Genomic DNA, 20,324 nt, shown 5'->3' with positions numbered 1-20,324 from the left:
TGAAGAGCCCTCGGTTATCAAATTTCTGTTTCCCAGGTAGGTACTTATGGATCAAATCAACCCTTAACCTTTCCTTTGTTCTGAGCTCCTTGCATCTATCACTATAAGGTTTCCAATCCTTTAATCATTCTCTTGGCTCTTCCCTGAACCCTCTCCAATTTATCAACGTCCTTCTTGAATTGTGAGCACCAGAACTGGACAGAGTGTTCAAGTAGAGGTTGAACAAGTACAAAATAGAGAGGTTAAATAAGCTGCCTATTGTGCACTCTTTCCTGGCTTTATTGCCTAAGAGCAGGCAATTGTTGTGTATCTGTCTTAGGTGCTACCGCAGGGGCCTCACAGCCAGCAACAGCTAGAATGTGCTGCCTGCAATTCACCTGGAGATGACATATATATGGATCACTGTGGCCAGGTACTCACCTGGAAGAAATGTGTGTCATCTCCTGGACAGTCACAGATGGGAGAAAGCACTTCTCACTACTTGCTAATCTAAACGAGTTTTGCCAAGGATGGCTTAAGAGGACTGGGCATCTGGGCAATACTGTAATACCCTTAATTAAATACCTGGGGACTGAAATATCGCCTTGGCCTGGTTTGGTGGGATTACACCTCATCACCACAACAGTTGCACGTCCATTTTCACAGGGGGTTGTAAGTGTAGAAGACCTAATATGAAATAAGAGCAAAGTTTTCAATGAATATTGATTTTACTTTAAAAAATTACATATTGCACAATAAATGCATATTTACATGTATGCACACAATTCTGCCTAGGTGTGCACCTAGAGCTAGCGAGAGTCTGGAGACTCTGCCTGATTTCCAGCAGTGCTGACTCATTCTGACCCAAGTCACCACTGGACTCACCTCTGAGGAACAGCCTCCCCCCAATCCAAAATAACAGTATTAGAAAATCATAACCACAGAGATCGTGGTCTGAATGTACTCTGCAGGAAACACTACAGTCGACTCATTCACTCCACTACCCCAGGAAGCTGCAAATTACACTTCCCTGCAATTGCAGAAGGTGGGCAGGACTCGGAGAATGACATATGTTGCATCAATATGCCCCCTGTAGGCTAACGGCTTAAAACTACAATGACCTTACCCACAGCAGGGTCGCTGGTAGGTAGGGTAACCAGATGTCCCAATTTTATAGGGACAGTTCTGATATTTAGGGTTTTATCTTGTATAGACTCCTGTTACCACTACCCCCTGTCCTGATTTGTCACACTTACTGTCTGGTCACCTTACTGGTAGGGATAGTACTTGGAGGAACAAAGTAGGAAGAGGACACTGTAGGCTGAGCGTGTCTCAAACCAAGTGATTTTTTTTCCTCCAGTTCATTTTTGTAACAAAAATGTAAAAATAAAAATGAATGCAAAAGGAAGTATATAAATGTAAATCGCGCATTTAAAAAAGAAACTAAGGAGAAGCCAGGGCCCAGAAAACAAGGTTGAAGATGGCACCTGGAAATATCCAGGCTCTCCTCTGTGTAAATCAGGAATAACTCAGACTTGTGCAAGCTGCTTCATTAATTGATTTCACAACCTACTCATCAGCACGCCCATCAGTCTGAGCCCAGGAAGAGTGCCTTAAAGACCTTCCCCCTAAGTCTACATTCCCTTTAAACAATTAAAGAGCGCTGATGTTCCTCCTACGGACAATTTTCCACCTACTTGAAAAAGAAATTCACATCAGGTATTGTCCTTTGGGAAGATGGAAACATTTCTGTTGCAATGTTAATATTTCCCAGTGTGGTTTCAACCGTAGCTCCTAAAAATAAGAGCAAACAAAAAAAAGAGAACAAATTAAGCATGTGGTTTTTGAAAGGTACATGCTTTACAAAGTGTGCTTTCCAGAATGGCATTTGATTTGCTAATTAAGAATTTGTCCAGTAATTTCGCATTACGCACAATTTTTTAAAGATAAACCACGTGAACTTCTACCCATCTCATAAGATACAATTTTATTATCGAAGGGTATGCAATAAAACAAAGAGCTAATACTAAAATTCATGGTGTGAGATAGAGTTTTACGTTTTTCAAAGGGAATGTGCAATTTGTGGAGGATTCCATATCTACAACCTTAACGAGTGGAATCCTCTGTCCAAATAACAGGTCCTGCATAGGAATTAACAGTGTGAGCTTCCCTGCGCTGCTCTATACTGTCCTCTACCAATACATGGGTGGACCGCCTCTTGGGGGTTCAAAGTTTGTGCTCATGCTCATTCTGTGTCTGCAGAACTGCCAATGTAGGGGGTTGTACTTTCAATGAGGATGGCCCTAGACCACTAGAGACAGGTGAAAAGTAAGGGGACACATTCACAAACTTTTTTTTTTCCCCAATAAATGTTCGCCCATTAGTTCATGCTGAAATTCCTGAGCAGCTCCCTTATCCCCCTGCACTGTGATCCTTGGGGTTGGGGGCCTACCCAGGGTAGCATGGGAGACAATGAACTCCACATGTTGCAGCTCCACCTCCTGCGCAGGTGAGGAGGAGAAAGGCAGGGAATGGGAGGAGCTTTTGTTCTTCTCTGCCTTGCATTGGCCAACACAGCTAAGCCGACACAGTGGGAAAACAAACTGGTTAATGGTATAGACCAGTACCTGCTTAACCTCCCCTGGAGGGGAGCAAAGGGGGGAGCCAGAGATTGAATTGTGACTCTACTGGCTTGCTCCTGGTGTGATGCAGCTATTCACTGCCCCTTACTCTGGGCAGAGACTAAACTCTCAGTCTAGTCCTAAATATATTATTTTGAAACCATGACAACAGGTTTCTTCCCTAAAATACCTCCTCCATTCCCCTTGCCAAATATCTTCCAGCAAGGTGCCTGAAAGCCTTCTTGCCTTTGTTTCTCTGCTGTCTTCCTTGTTCATTGCTGGGCCTGAAAAGTATCGACATCTGTCATAGGTCGGGCACTCCCCCCCTATTGCACAGGGCATCCGTTCTGCACCATCTCCTCAGTGATCAGAGAAGGGGGAAACACATTAGGAGCGTGTGACCCTGAGAGCTTCCCAGTGTCAGAGAGCAAGGGCACGGTGGTCTCAGGTAATGAGTTTCAGCTGGCCAGACCAGGTCAGCGTGCCCCGACTTACTTATGTCATAATCTGTATCTAATGGATGTCATGTCCGATGTCATTGGAAAACTAATAACTCACTGAGCCTTGGTATTCTTGTGTGATGTATATATGGGGTATGTATTAAGAGTTAGGGATATATGCTGGAATTATGACTAAAATGTATTTAAACCAGGCACGTCAGGGGAAGTTGGTAAAGAGGTCTGCCCTAGGCAAAGGAATGTTTATTTGCTTCTCTGGCCAGCCCGGTCATCAAGCAAAGACAAGGAAGATCCATTTACATATTAGGTAAACAAAGTGATCAAGCTAACAAGCGAGGGAGGAGACAGCTTCCAGTAGGGAAATGAAACTTTATCTGGGCTATAAAGAGAGAGGGTCTGAACGTCAGGTGATAAACAATTGGATCAACTGATTACTGTGTTATAAAAGTGTATCAAGTCAGTTCTTTTCTGAAAACTAATGACACACTAGTGATTAATATCATTGTGAAATGCATGTATTAGCACTGTATCTGGAACTGTGAATACTCACTGATATTGGGCTTTACAGTCTGTGACCAAACAAAGGGAGAAACAGGTTTCACTCAGACAGGAAGGAAGGCAGCTATCTAACTGTCTCCAATGAAATTAAGCAAGGTGTGACCGAAAACAATGGAAGTTTCATTTACATGCAAATCAGTGTGGGGATGGGAAGATCACAGGAAGGGAAGAACAGCATGAGGGCATCCTACCTCCTGAAACAAGATCATTGAACTTTGGAAGATACAAGCAGACACAGAAAGCCATGCTGGCATCCAGCATAAGACAGACATAAGGGAAGAGAGCCGAGAAAGATTGGTCCTTCAGCCGAGGGGGACTGAAGTCTCTGGAAACTGAATATAGGTGAGAAACCTGCTTAGGCAAAGATCTTTCACCTAGGAAGACAAGGGAAACCAGCCCCTTCTGTTTCTGTGGAAGGTCCTGACTGAGAGAAAGGCAGCCATGACTGGAAAGAAGAAAGACTGGTAAGAAATCAGTCTTGAACAAAGACTGTAGCTTGTTAAGTCTTAGCTATTACAAAGGATATTTTCTATTGTTTTACTTGTAACTATTTTCTATTTTCATTCCTTATATGTGAACTCACTTAATCCTATGTATATTTGTTAATAAATTGGTTTTATTTTTCTATAAACGAACTCAGTGCTGTGTTTTCAGGGAAGGGTGGGGTATTTACCCCAGTTAAGTTAACAACCTGTAAAGTGCTTTTGTCTAGGGATGGACACTTCAGGGCACACAGTTTTGGGGAAATTTGGGACTGGGAGTGTGTTGGGGTCACCCTGCTGGTTGTAACCAAGGCTGGTGGAAGCCAGAGCGGGGCTGTAGACGAACTGCTGGGTCTGAGCTGCCTAGCACACAGACACTCAGGGCTGGTCTACACTGGGAACTTACATTGCATAGCTACGTTTCTCAGGTATAGAAGCTCTAGGTCAACAGAAGAATTCTTCCATCAACCGAGCTACTGCCTCTGGAGAGGAGAATTACCTTCGTTGACAGGAGAACACCTCCCGTCAGCATAGGTAGTGTCTACAATGAAGTGCTACAGTGGCGCAGCTGCACTGCTGTAGTGGTTTAAGTGTAGACATACCCTTAGCGTGTCACTGCATGCTTGCAGGCTGGCTGTGAGCATCCCAGCTCGGAAGCTATAGCAGCAAAGCACTGTAAGGCACGCCAGGTTGCAGGGTAAGTGCTGACACAGCCCTTTACTAGTCTGAACTGCCCCACCAGAAGAGCGACCAAGTATAAACTAATAAATAGAGAGCCTTCTCCACAGAGAGGCTAAACCACTGCAATCCCCACTGATGCGCATAGGATTTGCAGGATTAGACCATAAAACAATATCGCCCTTTTTCTTAGTTGCAGCTGAACAGCCTACAGAATCTTCCTCATGAACAAAAAGTAAAAGGCACAAAACCATGTACCTAAGAATGTATCAGCAAGGCTGTTGGACTGCAGAGCCAGTGCTGTTCTGAACCCCTTACTGTCTGATGGGATGATCGTAGACTGGCATACAAAAGTTCCCACCAAGCTTGAAGAGTCTTCTGATTCAGCTACCATGTCCTTTACTGTGACATCTGTTATATTGTCTGTGCAAATCGCCATCTTCTTTCCCTATGGATATTAAACGAGTAAGGGAAGATGTTAACTTCTGGCAGGATTTGCAGCCTTGTGAGGGAGGGGATGCAAACAGAGGGTGCTGATTCCCCATTAGCAATGGTCATCAAGAAAGAGAAAACATGCAACATTACTTTGCCATCATTAAGCTTTTAATTAAATTCTGGTGCAAATTCTGAAACAGCCAGTCACCTACCCGCTGTGCATTCCCATATGTACTATCCAGAACCTGTGATACTAAGCACCTTTATTTGTTTATCTTGACAACATGGTGTTTATTTGCAAAGCATAATAAAATGCCTTGTAAAAGAAAAGCGTTTTCCCCTTAACCATATAATGATACACTGTAAAGTACCTCATTATCTGGGGTTTAATCCGGAAAAGCTGTTCTCTGAAAGAGTATAAATGCATACAAAGCATAAATGCATGTATATTAGGTTCTAGCCCACAGGCCTGCATTAGTGTCTCATGGAGTCATACATATCCTTCCATGCAGACCTACAGTAAAATTTTAGAGCAACAGCAAAAAAGGACAAAGCAATTTACTCATCAAGGGCCCAATTCTGCAAGCTAATGAGCACTCCATGTTCCCGATCCAGCAATGCACTTAAGCACAGGCTTAACTCAAAGCAGGTGTGTCACTCCAAGCTGATGGGACTACTCACCTGCTTAATGTCACACCGGTGCTTACATGCTTTGCTGGATCAGGAAGTGTGTGCAGCACCTGACAGGGCTCAGCCTTGAGGCTCTGATCCAGCGAAGCAATTAAGCATCTGCGTAATTTTAAGCATGCAACTAGGCCCCTTGGATTACTGCCATCCATGGGACTACTTGCATGCTTTCATTTACGCATGGGCTTAAGTGCTTTGACAGATCAGGGTCCACACTAGCATTTTATCGGGACATTTCAGATTAAGCCCCCGTTGCTGGAAATCCTGGTTTTCAACTGCATCGGTTAAACACTTTTCACCACTGCTCCAAAAGTCTGAAAACAGAAAGTCAAGTACAGACGCAGGAAGTGCACAGCTGTGGCAGACAGCTGGGCCTCAAGGGACGCCAGAGACAGAAACACCGGGGCCGTGAAGAAAGAAGTCAACAGCAAAGAGTCTCAGCTGCTAGCTCAGCGGCACACCACATTAGCAGCCGAAAACTCAGGTTTATGACTGGATTTAGGAGACCCCCCCCCGGCGTGAGAGCAAAGGAAAAATCAGTGAAGCTACGGAGTCAGTAAGCTCCATTTCTGTGCATCAATTCAGCCTTTAGCACGCCTGTGCCCTCGCCGGAGAATCATTCTGCCATATACAGCAGCTTCACTCGGGGCTGGATTCGAAGCCCACTGGAAAGTGCTTGTGCTATGCAGGGCCCATTTCTGTAAGTAGCTGAGGGAGCCAAGGACCGTTAGCACCACCCAAGATCAAGTCCCAACTGACCAGTGGGGTACTGCAACGTATCAATGTCAGGAAATGCAAACGCCGAGTGTAAGGCTACACCCCGCCCGCCTGCAAAAGCCACCACTCACCTCATTCCCACACAGGCTGATGTTAAAGAAATGAAAGAACTTTGTCCCTTTGGATGTAAAGCTGGGTCCATTCATTAATGACCCCACCCCGCTGAGGTTGGTAAAGTCATAATTCAGGGTCTGGTTGTCCCTGAGGTAAGAGAGCGTGCAGTCACTGAAGCAGGCGGAATGGTCCTTTGGGAAGGAGAGAAGGTAAATATTACAGGACAGCTACTGACCCCAACAACTCCCCTTCCTCTGCTAAAAGTAAAAGGAGAGTCCCTCCTATCTCCCTGGCTCACATGTTCCCCTCTCCTAGGTTGGTGAGGTGAGAGCTCCCACTCCTGTTCCAAACTATTTTAACCACAGCTTATATCTGCTGCAGGCTACCACCATTATATCGCAATCTGACGTGAGTCTAGAATTCCAGTCAGCAGAGGGCATTGGCAAGTGTATGTAACCCCAATTAATCCAGTGTTGGTCTTTGTCCCCTACTGTAGCTAGATAACATAGCAGTTTACGAGTCCATTACTACATTTTCACTAATGGATCTCGTGCTTTCAGTCAGCCAGTAGAAGCTTGGGCTTTTGGATCCCAACGTCCTGGGTTCGATCCCTGCAGATGGACTAGACGGCGGTTTCGTTGCACGGAAACACAACTATAGCCTATCATCACATGTTTACAAACAGAAGTTACACCAGGGATGAATTTAGAGCTATGAAACATTGGTTTTAACTACACTGCAGGACAAGCAACCTGGTGGCATTTCTACAGTGAAGCTGTAAGACCTGCCCCTAGAGTGCTTATACTACAACCTCCCATCTCTGCCTTTAGTCAGGGTTAAAACCACTTTCAATCTCTGTACCTTGTTGCTTTTACTGCCAGGCCCACATGGGATACAAGACTCTTTGCCGTACACCTGATGTATGGACAGATATGTGTTGGCTGGGCACTCCTTGCATTGGTTGGTTTCCTTCTCAATGTAGTGTCCAGCAGGACAGGGTACGCAGGATGACCCAGACTGTTCAGACCCCAGTGCGCAGGCCCGGCAAGACGAGGCAACTCCATCCAACACATTTGTCACTGTTATCGAGTAGATCTTTGCCACGTCGTGTATGAATTGCCTGCTCTGAAACAAGTGCAGGAGAAATAACCCCAGAGCTACTTTCGAGTCACACGTTAAATACTTCACCTATAGTATAGCACAATCAGAATCCGGAATGCTCATCTTCTGTGAAATAGGGCCCCAAATATGGGAACACATTTAAGCATGTAGTTAGTTTTAAACATGTGTGTCACAGGGTGGGATGGCCCTTTAAGGGAGTTGGGCTTAGCCCCTATCTGTGACTATTAAGCTGTGGCTCAGGTGATGGGGCTGAGGCAAGGGATCAGGGGATAGGAACAGGTGACTTGCAGACTAAAATAAAAGGCCAACAAGCAGCTTAGTTGAGCATGGCATCAGTGATACCTGCTCTTCCAAGAGAGCCTGGGTCAGGGGAAGGGGCCTATTTTGTCTGTTTTGATTTAGGTTTAACTGGTTTGATTTGGAAAATGAAACTTAACCCTGAAGTAAAGGGATTGAAATGGGCCTAAGTCCCATTGACTTTAATGGCACTTGAGCACTTGCTTAAGATGCTTTTCTGAATAGTGACTTGGTGAGTTCACATTTAACAGATGGGGAAACTGAGGCAGGAAGGTTCACTGCCCAAGGTTACAGGAAGAGACAACTTCACAGCAACGACTAAAACTCAGACTAATAGTGTGTGCTCAGACCATTCCTCAACTGACAGACAAATGCCTAAAACTCCTGGCCATTCTCCACCTCCACCTCATTCTAGATTACCAAGTTCACAGCCTGTAGTATTGCACGTCTGTTTCCATCTGAAGTCCATAACGTTGGCTTCTAACAGCATATGATTACCAGCACCTGACTGGTCTAAATGTAATTCCTAAATTCACATCTAAGGGATAAGAAGATCATACCTGAAATGATCTGTTTAGCTAAATCATGTGTTGAGGCTGAAGAAAAGGGGAATGTAATTAGGCAAGGGAGTGTCTTTTTTTTTTTTTTTTTTTTTTATTTTTTTACTGTTTAAAAAAAATGTGTATTGTTTTTTGTGCTGGGTTGACAGACCTGGGGGCAAGTCCTTTTTTTTTTTTTTTTAATTAATTAATGGAGATATCCCATCTCCTAGAACTGGAAGGGACCTTGAAAGGTCATTGAGTCCAGCCCCCTGCCTTCACTAGCAGGACCAAGTACTGATTTTGCCCCAGATCCCCAAGTGGCCCCCTCAAGGGCTGAACTCACAACCCTGGGTTTAGCAGGCCAACACTCAAACTACTGAGCTATCTCTCCCCCCCAAAAGGCAGCAGCCAGGCATGATTGCTCACAATCACATCACCAAGGTACCCGCTGGAGATCTAGTCTCCATGTTGAGTCAGTCCTATCTCTACTGAGATCACTGACCCTGATGCCAACTTGGTGATAGTGGCTTTGTGTCTACTAAGAACTGCTTTACCAATTCATTTCACATAAGCTACCAAGCAGTCATTTGATGGTGATGACTTGGTCTTAATTCCAACACTGCATGTTTATTCTGTATTATAAATGAAACAATGTATATTTGGTACAGAAGTGGTCCTTAACTAGTCAATATGGACTGCAAAAGCCGCTATAATGACAGTGGAGCAATCTGCTGGTGTCCTACATGCAGGAGTCGGGATTAGAAGAGAGAGCAGAAAACTATGGCACTTAACTGCCCCTTACAATATTTTCTGGACTGAGCAGGCCTTCATGCTTAATTCAATAACAAAGGAACAGCGTCTCTTGGTTTGTGGTGGAGTAGATGAATGTGTGAGCCTTTTGCTTTCAAAGATCTTGGGATTTGTCTCAAGCCCCTGATGCTATACTTGGTGCCCTCCAACTAGCTCCAAGAGGCATGTGCCTAATATTACAAAACCAGCACAGAATTTGTAACACACCAGCATGAATGGCAGTCTCTGCTGAGCAGAGCTCCAGGATTGCAATGGTAGATTAACAGTGTTGTGTGTGCAGGTTAGCACTACACATGCCCACGTTTATGGTTGACTGCTGTCACTCCTTCAGTTCTCACAATTACTAAAAATCTAACCAAAAATGTAGGAAAAGGACATTGAAATGAAAATTGTGGGAGAAATGCCTCAGTGTTGATTATACAAAGAGATGGAAATGCTGCCTGGGACACTGGGCACCAGGCCACAATCAGTGAAACTATTTTGAAAACCCGAAAAGAAGAACTATTGGCAGAGGAAGTCTCAATACCAGTTGGCTTATGAATGTGAGACAAGATATGGTGTTACAGTGCCTCATTACTCCAGAATTACCTATAAAGAACACAGGAAAACACAGAGATAAATACAAAATGAAATCTTCCTTGGGGTGTCCTCAACGAAGACGTTTGTTCAATGGGCTGAGTTTGGTGGAAGAGATGAACCAACTATTAACACATAACCTGTGTTGAAGAAAAGCATTGTGCTACCTTCAGAGGTTAATCTATGCAAGGGGAGTTCATCTGTATATAAAGATTGCCTCCTAACGCTGCCAGGGTTAAGGAGACCTTGGGTTAAGTGCAATGTAGATGCTGCTCACACAAGTTAGAGCTTCCCCAACATGCCTCTAAACCTGATAAAGCCAAAAGCCCCAATTTCAGCCAAGTTCTTAAGCAGATGCCTAATTTCAAGCACGAGAACAGTTGCACAGACAATTCTTTCACACTTTTTCCAATGGAGCTGCTCCCAAGGTCAAAGCTAGGTATGCGCTTAAGTACCTTGCTGAATCATGGCCCAAATGCAAGGTGCTGAGAAAGACATAACAGAATGGACAATGTACAAGTGCAAGCACAGGAAGCTTATGCTTGTAACATTTTCTGTCTCCTCAGTTTCCCAAGTCAGCATTTTTCATATCACTCTCTACCATTATTAAAACAAGACAACACCTACTTTGTGTCAGATGGAAGCAAATTTGGATCTGAAATGAGGGACATCTCTTCCAATAAGGGGGAGTCAATTGGATCAACCACCTTTTTTGGAGATCGCCCAAGATCTTTTACTTTTAGAAATTTACTCAACTTTTCCAGCTCCTCGCTATTTTCTATGTCATTTCTTCCTTTTTACCCATCCACTTTCCATCTCCCTACTCAGCCACTATTGGAAGTCTGATATATCCACAACCACAAATCCAGATGGCAGAAAGTGGCAGTTAAGTTGGACAGGAGGTCTACCATCTGCCAGCTTCCTCTATAAATGAACTGAGAAACAAGCTGGAGTGTACTGGGAGGTCTGGGCACTTCGAGCAAATGTCAAGAGGAGGCTATGTTGTTAAAAAAGCAAGCATCTAATACTTACATCTTCGCCCTGGTTTGTCCTCTGGAAGGCCCATGTGAATGTGAAGGAAGCATTTTTGGAGATAATGTGAGTGTAAGATTGTTTCTCCTTCGTCTTGCCCCAGGATTCCACAACATTCGTGGTTTTTCTATTAATATCCTAAAAATGTACATAGTAGAATTAACAATACTGTGGAATGAAGCTGTGAAATATTAAATGCCAGTGTGTTACAGTAATAGCTATGAGGCCTTAGCCACTCTCCAGACTTACACAGTGGGTGAGTGGCAGAATCAGGAATAGAACTCAACTTTTCTGAGTGCAATTCCCATGCCCTGTATCCTGAACCACGATACTACTATACTTGAGAGGTCAAAATCCTGATCATATTGTAGTCAATGGATTGAATGATGCAGAATTTAGTCCTTTTTTGTATTTTTAAAATAATCAGATAGCAGAAAAGAACAGGATCATTACCATGAGTGATGGAGAAGCCCTGCTAGAGCATCAGATAAATACCCCTACAAGGGCACTGCAGATATTAAACTAATGCCACACTTACTCTTAGTGATAATAAATCTAGCGCAGCTAATTCATGCCCATATACAACTATGAAAGAGATATGTGGAAGACCAAGATCATATCCCTCCGCCATACAGATAGAGGTCTCACTTACCACCATAAAGTACATCACGCAATCTGCTGAACAGATGGTCTCAAAAATAAAAGAAATCCGTCCTAGTTCTGACCCGGTTGCTCCTGTCACTGATGTTGGAGGTCTGTTTAACAGACAGGAAATGAAAAATTTAACAGGTGCTCTAAGGACACCTAGCAGTCAATTATGCCAATTGGTTTTTTAATCAACAAGAGAGGTGAAGAAATTCACTCACATGAAACCTGTCCTAATGTAACTGGTTTTTGTACTGGTATCACTACTTCAGTTCGGGGGGAGGGGTGTGTGTGTGTGTGATTTTTTATTATTTTTTTACAATGAACATACGGTTTTACCTGTCTGGATCCCTGGGGCAGTCCAGTCAGCTGTCAGGGCTCTTCAGGCCTAATGCCTGGGGTGCCCTCTCCAGCCCAGTCTCTATTCAAGCAAAAAAGCATTTGCAGGTTTCCAAGCAGGCTCAGTTAGTGTCTCTCATTGGGCCCCTTTGCACTGGCTTCCTGCCCAGCCACTGCTGCTCCCTATAAGTCCCATGCAGCTCCGCACCCAGCTGTGAGGTCTGGCAGCCACCGCCTGTTCCACGTGCAGCTCCGTCCACAATTCCTGCGGCTTTTCTCCAGCTTCCTGCTGCCACGTGGCTCCCACCTCCAAACAGAGGTTGGCCACTTCCCCTTTCGGACCTTCCTCCGTGCCTGGCCAGAGGAAGGGGAAAGTGCACGGGGAGGAGGCTGATGGGATACATAATCCCTGCATAGCCAGGAGAAAGGGGATGTACGGTGGGGAGGGGGCTGATGGGAGTTGTAGTCCCCTGGTTTGCAAATCCATCACCTGTTCAACAACAACTTTCTTCCTAGTGAAGGCAAGACCCTAGTGAAGGAGAGCTGACTGAGCATGTCAGAGAGGACACACACACATTCAGAGTCACTGTGATCTCTCTCTTAGAGACCGTTCTTGTTTGTTGTCATCCCTTATTCTAAAATAAAAGTCAGCCATATGGCTGCGCGTTGTGTATGGGAATACATCATACCGCTGACTTCAGTAGGATTGCTTACGTAAGTAAGCTCTGCAGGGTCACAACCTAAGGCCGGATTCAGATCTCATTGGTTTGACTTCAATGGAATTGCACCTGATTTGCTCCAGCCTAAGTGAAAGCACAATATGGCCCTTCGCTGCTGGCCAAGGCCCTGATCCTGTTATCCTGTGCAATGACTTCACTCCATACAGCTGTAAGAAGCAGCCTGATTGGAAATTCAAGGCTTATGTTGTCAACAGTCCCAATCACAATAAAATACTGGATAATGAGTTACTTATGGATGATGTAGTACTGGAGAATCAGGCTTGGTCTATGCTACCACTTACATCGGTATAAGTCATGTCACTCAGGAGTATGAATAAGCCATCCCTTTGAACAACATAAGTTACACCAAGCTAAGTACCGGTGTGGACAGCGCTATGTTGGCAGGAGAGCTTCTTCCACTGACATAACTCCCGCCTTTCGTGGAGGAGGATCTATTATGCTGACGGGAGAGCTCTCTCCTGTCAGCATAGAGCATCTTCACCAGATGCACTACAGCAGCACAGCTGCATTGGTGCAGCTGTATCGCTTCTAGTGTAGACTAGCCCATAGTAACTTTCTTTCCATTGTATTCCAAGCATGAGCCAACGTGAAACAGGTACAAGAGGAAAAAATACAAGAAAAATTGACAAAGAAACTATGTTCCTTACTTAAATCCTGGGATATGCAGGTTCAGGATAAGATAATCATTGTCAGAGCCCCCTGCCCCACTCTGGATGTGATCACCAGCCACCTCCCAGCCTGCAAAGGAAAGGCCATTTTTTGTACAAGAAACAGTCAGTTTATTTAAATAATAAGTCTCTCTATATAATGTATTTTTCAAAATTTAGTTAATTATTTAAAAAAAAAAATCTTTAGACTAAATTGTAAAGTCCTAATAAACTGTTTTAAGAATGGTTGTTCTGGGTCAGTCCAATGGTCCATCTAGCCCAGTATCCTGTCTTCCAGCAATGGCCAGAGAAAATGAACAGAACAGGGCAGTTATCGAATGATACATCCCCTGTTGTCCAGTTCCAGCTTCTGACAGTCAGAAAGTTAGAGACCCCACAGCATGGGGGTGCATCCCTGACCATCTGGGCTAATAGACACTGATGGACCTATCCTCCATGAACTTATCTAATTCTTTTTTTTTTTTTTAAACACACTTATACTTTTGGCCTTCACATCCCCTCGCAACGAATTCCACTGTTTGAGTGAGCATTGTGGGAGAAGTACTTCCTTATGTTTGTTTTAAACCTGCTGCATATTAATTTTATTGGGGGACCCATGATTCTTGTGTTATGTGAAAGGGTAAATAACACTTCCCTATTCACTTTCTCCACACCATTCATGATTTTATAAACCTCTATCATATCTCCCCCCCCCTTAGTCATCTCTTCTCTAAGCTGAACAGTTCCAGTCTTTTTAATCAGTCCTTGTATGGAACAGCTTCTATATCCGTAATCAATTGTGTTGCCCTTCTCTATAGCTTTTTCAAGTCTAATATTTCTTCTTTGAATTGGGGTAATCAGAACTGTATGCAGTTTTCAAGGTGTGGAGGATTTATATAGTGGCATTATGATATTTTCTGTCTTATTATATATCTCTTTCCTCATGGCTCTTAACATTCTGTTATGCTTTTTGACTGCTGCTACACATTGAGCAGATGTTTTCAGAGAACTATCCACAATGACTCCAAGATTTTTTTTTTTTTTTTTTGGAGTGGTAAGAGCCCATCATTCTCTTGCATCTCCTGGAAGTTAGCTATTAATTGTCAATTTCACAGGCAAATATTACCATGAAGTCATGATTTATCAAAGCAACTGAAATTCTATGGAGTATGACATACAAGAGGTCTGACTACTTGATCATAATGTCCTTCTGTCCTTAAAAATCTACAAATCTGTGGAAGTCCATCCCTATTCAGCAAAGCACGTAAGCACTTGAAGTTAAGTCTGTGTTTTGCTGAATCAAGGACTGAATTACATCATCCTAGCAGTTTTAGCATGTAAAATAGAGAACAGTTGTTCACCAGGATCCTTATACAGAACAAGAACAATTTCTCATAGGCACTAATAGAAGGATGGGTTGGAAAATTTTTGAACAAGAATATTTTCATAGGGGTTCTGTGATGGCTCTCTGCTGCCATCTCAGCGCACATGCAGGGAGACTGCTTTGAAAGCTCTAGGCTGGCTTGATGCAAAGATTGAAAACTTTGTATGTTTTCAAAAACACTAATAAAATGTCCTTGAAAGTCACAATGATCATGAAGACACAAATGGAAAGAACCAAAAATAGAACTCGGAGAGGACTTTCTTTCTAATATAGACCTTTAGATGCATAACAGTGTACTATGGGCCAGATTCTCAGCTGGTATAAATCGGTGTAGCTCCAGGGAAGTCAACGAAGCCAAAACGTTTACACCAGTTGAGGATATTTATTTTCTCCTTTTTGGTATTCAACAAGTTTTATATCTATTAGAGGTATCAAATCCTTGTGCAGTGAGAGGAAGAAAAGGAGCTGCATGTTGGGATGAACTGCATAAAGCACATATATTCACTGGGATAGGCACTCAAATACTATGGTGAGTGGCACCCATGAAAGACAGACAAGTAATAAGATAGAAAGACCGGCTCACCATTCATTCCATCACACTTTGAATTGCCAACATTAAAACAAGAAGTCTTCATATTGACTGGCAGAACGTTCCACCATTTATATTCAAGCCCGAGAGCTGGTTCAGTCCCAGCAGGGCAGGCCTTGCATTCTACAGGAAGAGAAAGGCAGAAAAAGAAAATTACACACAATAAGTGAATATCAAACACAGCGCTTTAAAAAACTCCATAACCATTAGAGTTTCATTCAGGGCAGCTGTGAGCAAATCTGAAGACGCAGTTCAAAAGAAACAATTAAGCCCTTTAAAAATGAACAGCCAATGATCACACAGAATCAGACCTGTAGAACTTTCTCCCAGCTGGAATGACAGAGGCCTCACCGCGGATGCTACTTTGAATCAGATCAGCTGGACTAATGAACTGTAGGGAACAAATAGGCACCAGCAGAGGGATGGACTAGATGGAATGTTTTGTCTGGAATGGTTCTGATTCCATTCTCAGAGAGCTTAAAAAATAACTTTAAATATGTGCATACCAGCCAAGAGACATATCCAGGAGACATCACAGTAAATAACGGCAGCAATACATTATAACAAAGCATTCTGGGGATCAACTGGGACACTCCTGTTCTTCATGTTCTCCATCTCTCCCTCCCTTCCTCAATCCTGCTCCGATGTCATTTAGCCAATATCTATTTTACAGACCAGAACACTGACTGACAGGGACATGTCACAAAAATGTAGACCACACACAAACAAGTGACAGCCTCCAGAAAAACAAGCAAAGTCTGTAGACGTCTAACTGCCATAAGTTATTGAGATGGTGTATTCACCAGATAATAGACCTCATACCCTTTGTTCCATCCGAAATCATGCCCTGAGGGCAAGGAGAGCAGGAAGATGATCCATTGTTGTAAAACCCAGGGTTGCATGGTGGACAATCCTTCTTCTCTCCAGAAGGAGGCAGTTTCAACGCATCAGGAAGATCCTCCCTGCAGATTTTAGGCTCTATCCATTTGTACATTATCTGAGTCTGAAATTGAAAAGTATTTGAGTCACACATTACATTAGATGGCATTAGGACTCAAAGCTGATTAAGTTCCTAATTAATGTTCACCTGAAGGCGCTGGGTGTTTTCGGTGGGACCCAGACATGATAAAATGAAAACCAATCAGAGAGTTTTGGACAATAATGTTTAGTGAATACAAGGGAGTCATGGGAGGAGAGAGGAGACTGGGGTCACAGATGACTCCAAGATTTTAGGCTATAAGAGCAAAGCAAAGGTTTGACTGTGAAGAGTGTTAGTGGAGTCAGAAACATGGGACAAAGAGGACTTTTTACCTAGGAAAAGGATTCAGTGCCTGAAGCATTCAGTAGGAGCAAGTTATGGTGTAGGCAGGAGCCGAGAGAGTCAAGACAGGCAGATAAAGGAGAGTCTGACAAGATGGGATATTATTTTATCATACACACTTGCACACACAGACACTCACACACTTGCATACAAGCTCACACAGACCCACACTCATCCCTGGGTTATTTGACAAAACTTCTAGGTTCACACTGCTGAAATCAATCCCCTACGCTAGGCTTCCTGAATCCCTACACTCTAACCTCCAGCAGATCCAGTAGCACAGACTGCTTTCTCATTCCAGTAGCATCACCCCATCCCTCTGTCACCTTCATTAGAAACTCTCCTTGCACTCTCTCCACTCTAATCCCATGATCTCATAGCCTCCTTCTGCCCTATGCTTCTCTGTATCCCCTCCCATAAGTTAGGATTCTTCACCACTGGAAATAGGGGGCCTCTTTTGCACTTTGGATGCCACATCTGGAGCTTTCTTCCCCTCCCTCATTTCCTCCTACACATGGAAGCCATCTTCCAGCATGGATGCCTGAAGACAGGAGCCTAAATCCATAGCAAGGCACCAAAATAAGTGACCTGATTTTCAAGAGGACATGCATCTGGTTTTATTAATTATTATTTGTTTTTTGTATTGCAGTAGCATGCAAAGGCCCAAATCAAGATCAGCATCCCACTGTGCAAGGTGCTGTACATACACATAAGAATCTACAGCCTTCCTCTGATGAGCTTACAATATAATTTAAAACTAGATGCAAAAAGTGAGTGTAATAAGCAATATGTGGAAAGGACGAGAGTAACAGTAATAATATCGCACAGTTACATAGGCTGTCCATGTGCACAATTTGATAGCTACAAATCAGTTGAAAGTATGTTTCTCTTGTATTAACAAACAAATATCAGTTATCTCTGACTACCATTCCCATCAATACGGGCCTGACCCAAAACCCACTGATATTAGTCAGTCTTTTCAATGTGCTTTGGATCAGGCCTTACTTGGTTGATTTCTTTTAGGCACTGCAGCATATCTCCATTGACTTCCAGTTGGAACATGTTGGCTTTAATCACTTTCCCTCTTTAAACCGGACTTTAAAAACAAAAACTTTCTATTTTCCCTGAAGCATTTGATTGACTTTTTTCTGTGAAGTGTTTGGGTTACTCTGTATAAAGAGCACATACAAAAAATACTTCCTTCCCCTCCCCCATTTTGAAAACGGAGCATATTTTGAGGCATTTGTATATGAGAACTTCACAAGCTGAACATTATCTCAAGACTTGCCAATACTTTGACTCTCCAATCCTTTCAGCAAACACATGTTTAGAAGGGAAATGAGATCAGGTAGCATGAGCTGCCTTTTCCTGAACCCCCAGGAGTGACTTATGTGCAGTGAAATGTTATTTGTTCATTTGACATACAGCTCAGACTGTGCAATTCGATCCCCCATGAGCAGACTTGAGTCTGTGCAAAGCTCAGTTGCCATCCCAAGGGTTCCTAAGGGATAGATCATTGCAGGATTTTGGTTTCAGGATTTCATTAGGCGAGAGGTTCCCAATTTTTTTTTGCTGGGTCCCCCTTCAGAAAGTCACATCCCACCATGCATGCCCCTCCTCTTTTTAAGAAACAGTGTTTCCACAGATGCCTAGGATCAGAAGCCTATCCCGGCCAGGGCACCCTGCTGCTCCCCAGCCCAGGGCACATTCTGGGTATGCAGTCCCAGCAGGACACAGACAGATAGGCTTGAACTCCTTTCCTCATGTCCCTGGGATCCCCAGAATCACTCACAGGCCACAGGCTCCTCTGGCCCCTGGTGCAATCTCCAGCACTCATCTGCGAGAGGCTGTGTGTGCAGGGAAGAACTACCTCCCACATGGGGGGGGGCACTTATGTATCAAGCTCTAGAGAGGCGAGCAAACTGGAATGGGCCCCTCCCCATCTCCGACACAGGGAGAGGCCACACCCCCTCCCGCCTCACCTCTCTCCTCCTGTTGCCCCTTGACATTCCTGCGTGTACCCCAGAACTTGGCAGTACTGCACTCAGCCATGTTGTATGTGCAGCCACTGCTAGCTGAAAACCAAGCGTCGCATAGCTAGGAATAATCTTAGGCCTTTGTGAGACAAGGTTAGACAGGTGCATACTTGCAGTTTGTTAATTAGAATGGGAGGATGGGATAGAAAGTTATGGAAGAGACGGAGTGGATAATGACCTTGGTTTTAGGTGCCCCTGACCGATTGTTGTTATGGCTAGAAATGTTTTGAAATAATGAGTAGTTTGTTGAAATTAGGAGAACTGGTGACCCAGTAGAGGTTATTATACCGACCCACTAGGAGTCACTGCAGGTTGCGTGTTATGTTAGAATTAACTATAACAGATTGGGTAAAAGTAAATACCTCACAACAATCCAAGGGAGCTTTTCTTCCAGAAAGGAGCCGACCTCTAAAGAGTGTCCCTGAAAGCCTGGCTGGTGATCACTCAAAACCGTCTCAGGCCGTGGGTAACTATAGCTGGGATGTCCTAAACCTATTGCTTATGTCTGTGTGTGCTTAATATCTAATAAATTGTAGTTTTAGATCAGAGCATACTTACTTGTATTGATATTTCATCAGACAGAATTGCTGTGTTCCCACTGATTTATTCCGGACATTGCCTGGAGTGAAACAGTGAAATTTGCTTTGGGTTCTGAAAATCCTGGGTAACCGATTTGGCAAGCCAGCCAGGAGTGGTGGAGAAGAGGGAAGGACTGATACAAGTGGTTTGTTTGTTTTACAATAGGAGAAGGGGATGGTGGAACAGGGCAGCTCAGATAGTAGGACTGCAGAAGCGTGGGGGTGACAGTGAGTGAGAGAGTAACAGGCTGCAACAGGAAGTGTCTGGATTGAAACAACAGAAAACAGAGTGAGGAATCCCATAGTAGAATTCAGGCTGATCACAGGAAACGTCAGAGCCATGTTGGGAGAGCAGAAGGGAGTAGTGATTGCAATCCATGGGAGTCGTAGCCTAAGTAGGGGGAGATGAGTCAGAGGTGGATCTCTGTGTGATGGGTTGAATCACAGAAACCCCCCCTGGGGTTGCCAACTGATGCACCAAGACTACTTATGCCCCTGCTTTCCCTGCTAATTTGGAACTCCAGAACCCTGCCTGGTTGTGCCAGACACGCTTGCCGACTAAAAACACAGACCCAGGTCTGAACTACGTCCCACAAACTGCAGGGTTAACTGAAAGCAGCTTAAGAGTTCCTGGCTCCAACACTCAGATGCCCAACTTCCAATGGTGTCCAAACCCCCAATAAATCCATTTTACCCTGTATAAAGCTTATGCCAGGTAAACTCATAAATTGTTCACCCTCTATAGTGCTGATAGAGAGATATGCACAGCTGTTTACACCCCAGATATTAATACATACTCTGGGTTACATAAAAAGTGATTTTATTAAATACAAAAAGTAGGATTTAAGTGGTTCCAAGTAATGATAGACAGAACAAAGTAAATTACCAAACAAAATAAAATAAAACACGTGAGTCTATGCCTAATACGGTAAGAAAG

General features: G+C 43.8%; 1 protein-coding gene across 2 annotated transcripts in view; it reads right to left on the bottom strand.

Moving 5' to 3' along the window:
- ELAPOR2 (endosome-lysosome associated apoptosis and autophagy regulator family member 2) overlaps nt 1-20,324 on the bottom strand; it is a 154,193-nt gene that overhangs the window by 14,912 nt on the left and 118,957 nt on the right. For both annotated transcript variants that reach the window (XM_034765423.1, XM_034765431.1), the window contains exons 9-18: nt 16,275-16,455; nt 15,447-15,575; nt 13,480-13,570; nt 11,761-11,863; nt 11,109-11,246; nt 7,591-7,854; nt 6,747-6,920; nt 5,035-5,224; nt 1,677-1,773; nt 565-666 (exon numbers count right to left, since the gene is read on the bottom strand). In XM_034765423.1, coding sequence (XP_034621314.1) covers nt 565-666; nt 1,677-1,773; nt 5,035-5,224; nt 6,747-6,920; nt 7,591-7,854; nt 11,109-11,246; nt 11,761-11,863; nt 13,480-13,570; nt 15,447-15,575; nt 16,275-16,455 — 1,469 coding nt within the window. The remainder of the gene's footprint in view (nt 1-564; nt 667-1,676; nt 1,774-5,034; nt 5,225-6,746; nt 6,921-7,590; nt 7,855-11,108; nt 11,247-11,760; nt 11,864-13,479; nt 13,571-15,446; nt 15,576-16,274; nt 16,456-20,324) is intronic.

The sequence above is a fragment of the Trachemys scripta genome, chromosome 1 (assembly GCF_013100865.1).
Source record: "Trachemys scripta elegans isolate TJP31775 chromosome 1, CAS_Tse_1.0, whole genome shotgun sequence".
NCBI classification, from domain to species: domain Eukaryota; kingdom Metazoa; phylum Chordata; order Testudines; family Emydidae; genus Trachemys; species Trachemys scripta.
Note: the sequence above shows the minus strand (reverse complement) of the source record. Positions and strands in the feature narration are given on the sequence as shown.